General features: G+C 39.9%; 1 protein-coding gene across 1 annotated transcript in view; it reads left to right on the forward strand.

Annotated features, from left to right (window-relative positions):
* Positions 1–12,061, forward strand: part of LOC136850244 (proton-coupled folate transporter-like) — a 344,294-nt gene that overhangs the window by 275,224 nt on the left and 57,009 nt on the right. Inside the window, exons 9-11 of the mRNA XM_067123914.1 lie at positions 9,171–9,317; positions 10,632–10,718; positions 10,832–10,988. Coding sequence (XP_066980015.1) covers positions 9,171–9,317; positions 10,632–10,718; positions 10,832–10,988 — 391 coding nt within the window. The remainder of the gene's footprint in view (positions 1–9,170; positions 9,318–10,631; positions 10,719–10,831; positions 10,989–12,061) is intronic.

The raw sequence follows: 12,061 nt of genomic DNA on the forward strand, positions 1-12,061 counted from the left end.
AGATATCATTGCTGATGAAGGGCTTCGAAAAGTCTTGCCCTCCCAGGAAACTCAGGCTCCCTATGTGGGATGTGACTCTCGTACTGTGGAGCCTGACTTGTACACTGTATGAGCCCTTATGAGAGTCATCAGACAGGGATCTGACCCTCAAGATCCTTTTCTTGCTTGCCCTGGCAACGATGAAGAGAGTAAGCAAAGTGCACGAACTTTCCTTTGATGTGAAACACACGAGGGAATGGGGATTGGTTACGCTTGATTTCCTCTCAGATTTCGTAGCGAAAACTCAGAATCCATTGGTCACTGACACCAGATTTGAGTTCTTTATGCTCCCCTCCCTAGAGGACTTGTGTAGATGATGATCCAGATGAGATGCTAATGTGTCCTGTTAGAGTGTTGCGGTGCTATCTGCAGAGAACTTGCCATCTCCGGCCTGAGTGTCGACGACTCTTTGTTAGCACTGGCTCGACCAAGAAAGAGGTGTCCAGGAACACTATCTCTTTCTGGCTTCGTGAGACTATCAAATGGGCATATTCTGCATCAAGTGAGGAGGATTCCAGTACATTCCAGGTAAGAGCTCACGAGTTCAGGGACATTGGTCTGTCCCCTGATGTACAGGAAGAATCTGGTGGTTCCTCAGGTTCTGACGTAGGGGGTGTGGTCATGACTGACCACTTTCACCTCCCTACCTTCGGGATATTGCCCACAAGTCCCTGGACACATTTTTCATGGGTCCTGTGGTGGCTGCTCAGCAAGCTGTGTAGCTCACCCAGCTCCACTAAGAGGACAGGTAGCATCTTGCCTAAAGGTGTAAGGTTGCAGAAGAGATAGCATGTGTGTGAGTGACTGGTCCTCCTCCCTCCCTCTTTCTCTCAACCTTACCCTCCCCTGCTGGCAGAGGGTAGGTTATCGAGCTGTCATGCCGCTGGAACAGGTTACGATGCAGGTGAGTTTTATATAATGAAGTAACCATTCTATAATCTATTTGATGTATAGAAGCAACCTTTCCCTCTCTCTAGCAAGGGGAGAGAAGGACAGACACTGCAAACCCATTGCTTACACATGGCCTTTCCATTGTCTCCAACACAAGATTCAACCTAGCCTTTACCTTGAATGAAGCTGCTTTGATACTCGTTATTTGAGAAAGTGCCCAGAAGTCTGACCATTGAACATACAGTTCCTATACTTTGTTCAGTGGTCAGAGGCATGACCCTCTTCCTCGCTCTCTTGACCAGGAAGAAAACCTAGGTGTGGTGAACAACCAATCAGTTCAGAGATTTATGCAGCTTCCTCCCTCCAAGAAGTAAGTCTTCCTATATAAAGACCAAAAGGTTTGTGTGTTGTGTAGGAACAAATTACAGATTTTAAAAGTAAATGTATTTTTCCTAACTATACAAATTTGAGGTCTTTATACTTAATGCCCACCTCATGCCACCCCTCAAGCTATCACCAGGCTGCTCTACCGACCGGGTGGGTTGGATTCCCATCTGGTAGTTCGGTAGTTAACTACCATACCACCTTGTTAAAAGTTTAATGGCCAGTTCCAGCTGCGCTGAAGGTAATTCCTCAGGTTTGTGTAGTATGACAAATACAAATTACTTTTAAAATTTGTCATTTTTTTTCAATGCATACTGAAATACATGTATTTCTTAACTCAGAGAGAGATAGAGAATTATGAAAGCCTTGGGAAAGAAACAGGTTTTGATCCTACATAATATACAAACCGTCAGTCTTTACATAGAAATATGCTTCAGTGCAGCTGGAAACGGCCGTTTAACTTTTAAACAAGGTGGTTAGGTAGTTAACTACCGTCCGACTAGCCTGAGTCCCGCCTGCCCGGACAGTAAGCATTCACTTTGTTCTCGGTTGTTGTGCGATGAGGTTCTGTTTACCGACTCTCTGCCCTGCTTGCCATTTCACTTTTTTCTTTCCTGGTGGGACCTTTCTTATTTTGATTTTGATTTATCTTGACTGTGTTTGTGTGTTTGTAATAAGATTGATGTGCAAACCTACGAATCATCCAAGCCCGAGTGGAAGGGCGGTGCCCAGCATTTATGCCCTGATACTGCTTTGAAACCTTGCACTCACTACTACTATCACTCACCCATGCAAATGTTCCTAGAAAACTACCTGGATAATTTGAAAAACATTGTGAGGCGAACAATGTCCAGTCTGATCACCCGACTGAGGAACAGAAGCAATTCGCTCATACAAAGCATCCTGAGCAGTGAGGCAAGAAGAAGATCTAAATTGTGGGAAAGATGGGATAATGAGGCTTCTGTTCCTTAAATAATTTATACTCTATTTTTGCAATTGTAAAGTGTCATCTCCAGATTCTGTCATTATTATTATTATTATTATTATTATTGTTGTTGTTTCTATGTTGCTTGTTATTATTGATATTCGTCCTTTTTTACTACTGCTGTGAATAATATCATTGTAGAGTTTTGCAATTTTCAATTCTCATATTTAGCCTTCTGGACCTGACTTATGTAACCACCTAAGGTCCCTAGCTGGAAATTAATCGTTTGTAATCTGTATTAATTGTTATAATTTTTAATATTTTTTTTTACTATTTTTCTCCATATAATTACGGTCATTACCATTATTATGAATTCTATTTTTTCTACTTCTTCAGCAACTGTGTGGGTACTGCTGATTATTATTTTTATCTTGTTATCTTATGTATCTAGATTGTGTGTATTGTATTGTATTTGTATAATCCATGAATATGGCCCTGAGCTGCAATAAAGATTATTATTATTATTATTATTATTATTATTACTATTATTATTATTATTATTATTACTACTACTCCCCAATTGATGTTGACCTTCGTGTCCTCTGCACTAGTTGCAGAGGGCATGACTGTAATCCTAACTCTATGTGTGATGAGTGTCGTTCCCGGTTGCCTGTGCAGTGGGTGAAGTTTTCGCAAAGGAGGCAATATAAGGCTTCCAAGGTGTTGTCTAGGGTTATATGGCGCCGACAACTCCATTGGTTGCCAACCCTTCTTCATCTTGGGGACCAGGCCACAGGTCTCACAGAGACCCCACGACTCAGGAGCTTCGAGTATGCTAGTCACTTCAAGTCTGCAGACTGGGGAGAGCTGATGAGAGATCCCTCTGCCTTCCCTATGGAGGAAGGCAGCCCCTTGGAAGTCCCATGACGGGACTTCTTTGGTAGGGGGGGGTAGGCCAACTTAATGCGGATATCTGCTTAATATGGGTGGTTGTGGTCCCTATTCCCTGCAATTACTGGGAACCCACTGTAGTGCCTACCTCTTCCCATGTCTCTTCAGGCACTCGGGTAGAGGAAGCTACCATTGATCGATCAGTTTGTGATTCGGGAGCTTTGGGTGCTCGGACCTTCAAGCAGGACCGGGTCACTCCAGGTACACGGACTTCGCCGAAACCTTGAATTACCTCTGCCAGCACTGGGGAGTCCGCTCCAAGATCTGGTTCAACAATTACCAGAGAGAAGGTGACTGAGCATGCAGGCACTTCTTCACCCCCTGCCAGTGCTCGCTCAAGTACTCGGCCAGGGTCCCATCCAGGTGCATCTGACTCGAGGGTCCGAGCACCCGAAGTTTGAAGAGGTCCCCCACACAGTCTTCTTCTCATCAGGAGGCCACGGCCTCAAAGAAGTCTGGAGTGCATCGTGAGAACAGCCCAAGTTCACCCCCAGGAGTATGCGATCGCTCTCTCCGAGTCAGCCCCCATTCACTTGAACAGGCCCGCTCACCTGATGACAGCTTCCGTGTATGTCTGCATGAACCTCCACACTCTCCTCAGGACAGCACCCCACCACGTCCGCGTGCACGAGGGCTCCCTCCTAGACCCATGCAGTCTTCACCACCACAGGTTGGTGATCGATCCTTGGCTTTCCTCTCCTGCTGGGGCTTCGGCCTCTGACAAGACAGGAAAGAGTACTTGATCCCTCTCACCTATCCTCTCAACCACCTCGGGTTATACCAGGAGGCGCAAGCCAGGTAGGAAGGACTTCGATTGGGATGTCACACCCCAACGTAGCCTCACCATGAAGGCTTACGTTCCAGGTTCGGTCCTCTGATCAATTCAAACGTATGCCCAAGTGGTCGAGAAGGGATCAGAGGGTTCCGCCGAGGTTCTCCCTCCTGCAGGGAGAATGGATTGGGAGGACTGTGCCCTGGAAGGACCTGAGGGTCCTTTCACCCAGTACTTGGACACCCCGAGTTACAGAGGACCTTTGCAGAGATCGTTGCACTGATATGTCAGCATGACAATCTTGGGGAAGGGGCCATGGCTGCATCCGTGGATTGACCGTTGCGCCTCAAAGGTTTTTGGGGACCTAAGAAGTCAATAGGATACTTGGTTGAGTGGGACTTATACGCATGGCACTAAGGCGGCACTTGGATGGGTAGGCTATCGGTCAAGCCAAGTTCGAGCGGTGTGCTCAGTGACAAAGTAACACTATGTGGTTTGTACTGGGTCAGTCGCCTGTCTGCTGTTTGTTGACCCCTGACCCAGCCTTATATGACCTCTTTTTCTGCTGGTGTTTACAGTCTTGGGCATACCAGTGCGAGCAATCCTTTGTGTGCAAATTCCATTAGCCCCCCCTTGAACATTTCACATGTCGTGTCCTTGATGCTGGTCTTGCCTGGAAAAGAGGAGTTTTCAGTCAGGAAAAAGTCGTAAAAGCAGGTGAAGCACAAAAGCAGGCGATTTGGGAAGGTTCAGCGAAGGAAAGTACAAAGACCCTGACAGATCAATTGTCAAGCTTTAATTAAAAAGGAGCGGCTTAAGGCTCGTCTTCTTTGCTCTGTGTGTGGGCTTGGACTTCTTCTAGATGTGTTTTGCAAAAATAGAGCATGAGGGCTGCAGAGTGGTGACACTCCTAGCAATATATATATACAACACAGATTAGACATGCAAGGCGTTTATTCACACAATGAAGTAGATTAAGGGCAGGAATACAGTGAGACTTACATTTTGTTTTATTCCTGTGTTTCGTGACAACATCGCCACATCTTCAGGGATTTTCTACAAAGTAAAATATAATATTTTAACATAAAATAAGAGCTGATTATCAGATCTAATAGTTCAAAAAGCTAAAACAAGTTAATGGTAAAATTACAACTCACAAACTTAAATTACATGCACACTTGACTAAAACTGAGACTAAAAGTACAATAAATTATAAATAATTAAAAGAACATTTAAAAATCTTGGAAAAATTATAAAAAAATGCCAACGCACAAAGAAAAGTAAAAGTCATATATTCATAAAACTACATGTGAAAACAGCTCCAGACAACCAAACTTTCAGTATCAAAGATAAAAACACTAAAAGTAAACAACGTCAAGAGGCACAAAGAATGACAGAAACTTTGGCAAAAAACAATGGGACAGCAGAGGAATGGCTGTCTAGAGTTGGAACTCGTAGTTTAATGTTTAACATTTCCAAATTCAACAGTTCGTTAGTTCCCTTGTTTGGCCAATAATTTTAAAGTCGTCATATTTGATGGTAGTTTTACATTTAATAATGTGATTCCTTACATAAGAAGTTTCTGGGTTAGATACCTTACACCCAGTTCTATAACTATCGCCCCAATGAGAATTGGCCCTGACCCTGAGAAGACGCCAGGTAGATCCTATATATTTTCCCAGATTACATCTGGGACAAGTGAATTCATAAATGATGCCCGACGTCATCAAAGGGCAGAGCCGATCTTTAAACTTGAAGAGTAAGCCAATGGTATTAGGATTCTTAGGCATAAACTTTAGATTTATGGCTCGAAAGTATTTGTGTACAATCTTAGTAAAATCCTTTTGAAAATTACCATTTAACAGAAATGGGAAACAGTTTCAGACAAGTGTGCGTGTAATTTAAGTTTGCGAGTTGTAATTTTATAATTAAATTGTTTTAGCTTTTTGAACTGTTGGATCTCATAATTAACTCTTATTTTATGTTAACATATATGTTATTTTGTAGAAAATCCCTGAAGGTGTGGAGATGTTGTCACAAAAGGAGGAATAAAACAAAATGTGAATCTCATCGTATTCCTTCTTGATCTACTTCATCATATATATATATATATATATATATATATATATATATATATATATGATCTACTTCATCATATATATATATATATATATATATATATATATATATATATATATATATATATATATATATATATATATATATATATATATATATATATATATATATATATATATATATATATATATATATATATATGTGTGTGTGTACACACACACACATATATATATATATATATGATGAAGTATGTATATATGTATATATACAAAAAAATATATATACATATATATATATGTAGATATTGTATAATATATATATATATATATATATATATATATATATATATATATATATATATATATATATATATATATATATAAGTGAATGTTTGTATATTTGTTTGTCCACTATAGAAATCCAAACTACTTGACAGACCCAGACAAAATTTTGCACGCAGCCTCTATGGCACTCAAAATCAGCCCCTTAGCCCGTGACAGACATACAAATGCAGACAACACAAATGGAATTTTCATTTTTACGTCACCTTTTCCTCCAGTATTACTGGGTTTATTCTCATTTTTCATCTGACTCTCCACCTTTCATTCCATGCGCTGTCAGACGTATGGTTGACTTACAACAATAAATCCAAATCCCCTATAACAAACTTTTATCAGAATTTACGTGAATTTTGACCATAATTTATGATAATTACTAATATACATATACCTCACTGCTTGGTTGTATTGCTAAATTAAATATTTTTGGCTTTGTTACAAAACATATTTCATAGCCATAAAGCAATGAACCCAAACCAGCAGGTCCTAAGATTTTTCTCCTTAAGCACATACACATCATGGCAGTTGTCTTCTTCATTCGCTCATGTGTAGTAGCTGCTAGCTCAGCATGACATGCAAGATGTATAATAACAATATATCCTTTTTCTCTATTAGTTCAGATGTTAATTTCCTCATTAATTCGATCGTTTATTCTTCATTTCTACCTTAGGAAATTGTTATAGCAACTACTTTGTAGCTTCAGGATGGCATATATTGTTATAAATTTGGTTTAAATGAGGTTTATGTGGTGTTTTGTCAACAACACTTCACTACATACCTATTGTTGACGCATTTTAAGAATCTCACTCAGCCACGCCCTCTTCCCATGGCACCATAGATAATGCATGACATTATCATACTGCACTCTCTGACAGTATCAGTTGCTGCTTGGCTATGACACTGATAACATTGAAAGGTCATTCATTCCGTAACTAAAGGAGGCTCCAGAACCTGTAAATTGGTACTTATTTTTGTACAACTGTTCTATAAACATACTTTTGAAAGTTTCCTTTTCACAACAACACAAATAGTAATTCTCTCTCTTTCTCTGTGTGCAACTTGCTCATCCCAGGGAGTAGTAGACCCCAGAGGGAAGCAACCCCCACCTCCACCATCTGGAGATGGGTAGAGGAGTCCGCTCGTGTTAAGAACAGCGCTGCCAGCCGTATGAGTAATATTGTGAAAGGGGAGAGGGCTAGGCTTGGGTGGAGGGGTGGCATAGGGAGGATGTGGCCATGGCCGAGTGATATTCTTAAAATGCATCGACTATAAGGCCTGTAGGTCTTTCTTTGTTGCACGAGAGACAGACCTTCTCCCCTCCCACACACACACACACACACACACACACCTGAGTTCGAATTGTAGAAATACAATATTTTTTATTTATTGTCTTTGTTCAGTGGAGATACTTTTTATTCTCTTCTGATAGAGGAAGGTAATTTCCCCTCCCCCTTCCCCTCCCAATTCCCCTTCCCTCTTACCTTCTTTTTCCTCCCCTTCCCTTCCTCCTCCCCTCCCCCTTCAATTCCTCCTCCCCTCCCCCTTCAATTCCTCCTCCTCCCCCTTCCCTCCCCTCCCCTTCCCTCCCCTTGCCTGTAGACTGTCATTCAGTTTTCCCAGGAAATGCTGGATTGGTCAGCTAGTATACACACACACACACACACACACACACACACACACACACACACACACACACACATACATATATATATATATATATATATATATATATATATATATATATATATATATTTCTTTTATCACATACATAATTGTTCTGTGCATTAGTAGAATTACTAACAGGACCTCATTCAAACTGGATGGTATCTAATGGAGTATTTATTCAGAAAAAGTTACAAGCTTTCTAGGACACATAGTCCTCATCAAGTGCCCGTACAATGACCAGACGCGTAGTCCAGCTGTATATATATCTGTGTGCTGGGTACTTTAATCCTATAATTGCCTTCCTCCTCCTGTGTGACCACCCCCTCGTGACCTTGGTCTTTCTCTGCCCTCATCTTCATCCAGGTGTTCATTACCTGTACGTCCTCTTGCGTTTTTCTTTTGTTTCCTTGCTACTGTGGAGTGTACAATTTTTCTTGATATGCTGTCTTCAAAGCCGTTTCCGGTGTTCCCTGCCATTGTGTTGTTAGTGCATGCTGTGAAGGTATTCTCTACAACCAGTCTGGCCGTTTTGTTGGTGTTCCTGTACAGTAAACTCATATTTTCCCAGTCTATTTTATGGTCATTTTCCCAACAATGTTTGGCAACTGCCAACATCTGATTATAATTGATATAATTGATATTATAATTGTGGTTTTGTAATTTAGTATTTTATTGATAATTTGTTTACATTAATATTAATATTTAGAAATTATTAAATAATTTTTTATCATAAAAAATGTATTTAGTTATGAAAATAAAATTAAAATACAGTAATCAGTGAATATTGCTCTGCGAAAAAATTCATGAATTAGTGAATTTTCCACAATATATTTGGAGATAAGTTCCACAGAAAACCTGCGAGTAACTGAAGCCACGATTGCTGATCCACAAGTAAGCGGGGACCCATTGTATTCCCATTTTGTAGATAACCTGATTAAAGTGTTTAATATGTGCTCTTTTCCATCCTTCCATTGAAACTTTTTGGATTAGAACCCTTCATTTAACAAACATTGTAGCATGCGGCAAAAACTGTATGCAAGCAGCCTGGTGCTATATCAGTATGAAATCAGCTGTGAGAAAAGATATCTCATAGGTTTTCTACTTTCTTCCTCATTTTCTCTTGCAGCCATGATCATACTCGTCCCGATTCTTGTCGGTCATTTAAAGTTACGGGATGCCGCCATAGGGATGACAGGCGGTGGATCAGCGGTGTTCATGTTTGTTCTCCTCGGCCAAATTCGCCACTCTGACATGTTGTGGCTTATGATTATAGGTTAGTGACTTTCAGTTGCCAATGTATACAACAAAAGGTCATCACTGTTTTGTAAATTGAATTTTAATTATTTCTAATCATATTACTAAGAATAATACTGATATATACATAGTTTTGTTTTACTTCATTATTAATTAAATTATTCCATCTAAAGGTGAAATACAGTATTTCAATTGTCCCATAATCTGTTACATCCCATAAAATTGCCAACCCTCACCAAGGTTCAGAGCTTGTTAAACTTTACAACATGAATCCATCAACTTTGCCCTGCCACAAAAAAACAGTTTTCAGTATCAAAGCTTGAGAACAGAAACTGGTATGAACATCATATTCCTTTAGAAAACCAACTGATTGCTACTGTAGGACCGATGCATGAGCATGTACACCATGCTAATACGATGACTAAAATTTTAGTACTTTAGTGTACAAATTCAATGGGAAGATTTAAGAGTACGTATTGATGAATATTGATCTTTTAAATTTTGCCTCTTCTGCATCTCACCAGACCAAAATATACTGACGTCCTACTTATTATAGTAACTGAATATTTACGTCATTTAGACCTTTCAAGTTTTGCCAAGAGATCTACCACCCAGTGGGTATCTTCTCCTTTAGGTACATGGTGGTCCGTGTGCAAACGCATTCTGTTTATATCCTAGGTGTAGAATCTTGATAATGCTAATGTTTACTTGAGTAATGGAATGACTGGGGATGGCTTGGTTTCTTATTTAATAAGTCCTCAAACCAAATAGTAAATGGAAACAGACTTCAGAGAGGTCTGTTCCATGAAGTTTTCTATTTGTAATAAGTTTATAATATTTTTAATACATTGTGTTTTAATTTATCCCAGTAGAATAAGGTGAATTGCCACCATTGCCACGTATGCTTGGTAGGGTAGCAGTGCCTTCGAAATTGTCTGACACAAAAAAAAAAAAAAAAATTTCTTGTCAGCAAAAATTATCTCGTTTTCAAATTCTTGTTTGGCAGGTGTGAGATATCTAAGCTTGACCGTGACTTGACCTTATCTATAATTAAAGACTGATTAGGCTAACAGATATTAACAAGAGCTGTTTAAAGTAATTTAAGGCGCAGACTCTTTCATAACCCCCAAACTGCCCATTTGTAATGCACCATGCACTCCAGAAACACAAATGAGACTAATAATGTTGACATGGCTCTTCTTATCACCTAGAATGAATGGTTACATCTCCTATAATTCAAGATTACTTTACCCTCTTTAACTAAGTGTTCAAAGTTTGTTTCTGCAAACTTGAAATATACAGCTTGTAATGAATAACGGAAAGCTTTTCACAGCTCCCTTAATCGGACTATGGATGCCAGGTGCTTTTGTTGCCCTTCGAGCCATTTGGTCAAAAATGGCAACTAGACCACAAGAATTAGGTAAGAATTAGTGATACTTAATTGACAGCTAATTCAAAACAAATGTGATTTATATTGTAATAGAATTGCTATAACACGGTTAGTAACAAATAAACATTGTACTTTATTTTTAGGTAAACTTTTTGCTGCTCAGACAATAATTGGAGTGGCAGGTGAAGCAGTTTCTGGTCCCATATACTCGGCGTTCTACAATGCTACCCTGTACTCGCTTCAGGGAGCATCTTTTCTTCTCTGTGCAATCTTCTTCACTTTGGTAGTATTTGGAATTAGGTAAGAGCAGTTATCCACTTCCTTTTGGGAAGACCAGAATTCAACAGAAACACATGTTCATGAAAAACTAATTTCATACAAGTAACTTACCAAGTAATTACATAGCTAACATTTCTAATTCGCACAGCAACTTTTTTAAAATTCGTGGTAGCACTTCTTCTGTTTTTGTTTAGGTGACAGACCCAGCCCGCTATTGGGGAACATGGGAAACAACTGGCAGGTAAGTTCAATTTGTTTCTGCTGGTTTTGGTATACACATCAGAGCCATTTGCAGCAGCTTTTTTTATTGTTTTTCAGTTGTCTTTGTGGATTTGGTTGTGCAGCAGGCTATAGATAGTTTGTTATCATAATTTTGATCAGTTTTCTAGTATTTTCTGAATTATGTCAGATTCTAGCACTTCGGGTATTCGCTATTACAGCGAAGGCTGTAAGACTAGGCTCACTAAAGCTTGCTATGATCCTCATTCAATCTGTAGTAAATGTAGGGGGGCAAGAGTGTATCATTGAGAAGACCTGTAAAGAATGTTCATCATGGGATAGTAAACAGTGGAAGAATCTTGTCTCACTTAGACAAATTAGAGAGGGATAGGAAGAGGAAAGTGGCTTCTAGAGCCAAGAAAAGATCTCATAGTGTAGAAGCTACACCTAAACCTAGTTCAGAGGTTAGTCCTACTGCTCTTCCTACTACTCCTACACCTACTGTTTCTCCTATTACTTACCCTCCTACTATTCAACTGCCTACTCCATGCCTAGCTCCCTTGCTTCCGAACCTAATGCCATCGCCAGTCTAGAATCCAGGTTTGATAAGAAAATTAACCTAGTTGTAAGTACAGTGGCAGAGTTAGGAGCTTCCCTGGAAGTGGTAATGGATAAAGTGTTCTCGGATAAAGTGATGAGTGATAGTGCAGTGCCAGTAGAGGAGGTGGCTATCCATGCCGCTGGTTCTCTTAGAGCAAGGTCCCTATCCTACTCCCCTAAACCTGGGAGAAGACATACTGAAAGTCCAAGGGAGGCCAGTGGGGTTTGCTCATGGATAGTCGCCCCTCAGCTGCTCCTGTTGTACAGTGCCATTG

This window comes from Macrobrachium rosenbergii, chromosome 21 (genome assembly GCF_040412425.1).
Source record: "Macrobrachium rosenbergii isolate ZJJX-2024 chromosome 21, ASM4041242v1, whole genome shotgun sequence".
NCBI lineage: Eukaryota > Metazoa > Arthropoda > Malacostraca > Decapoda > Palaemonidae > Macrobrachium > Macrobrachium rosenbergii.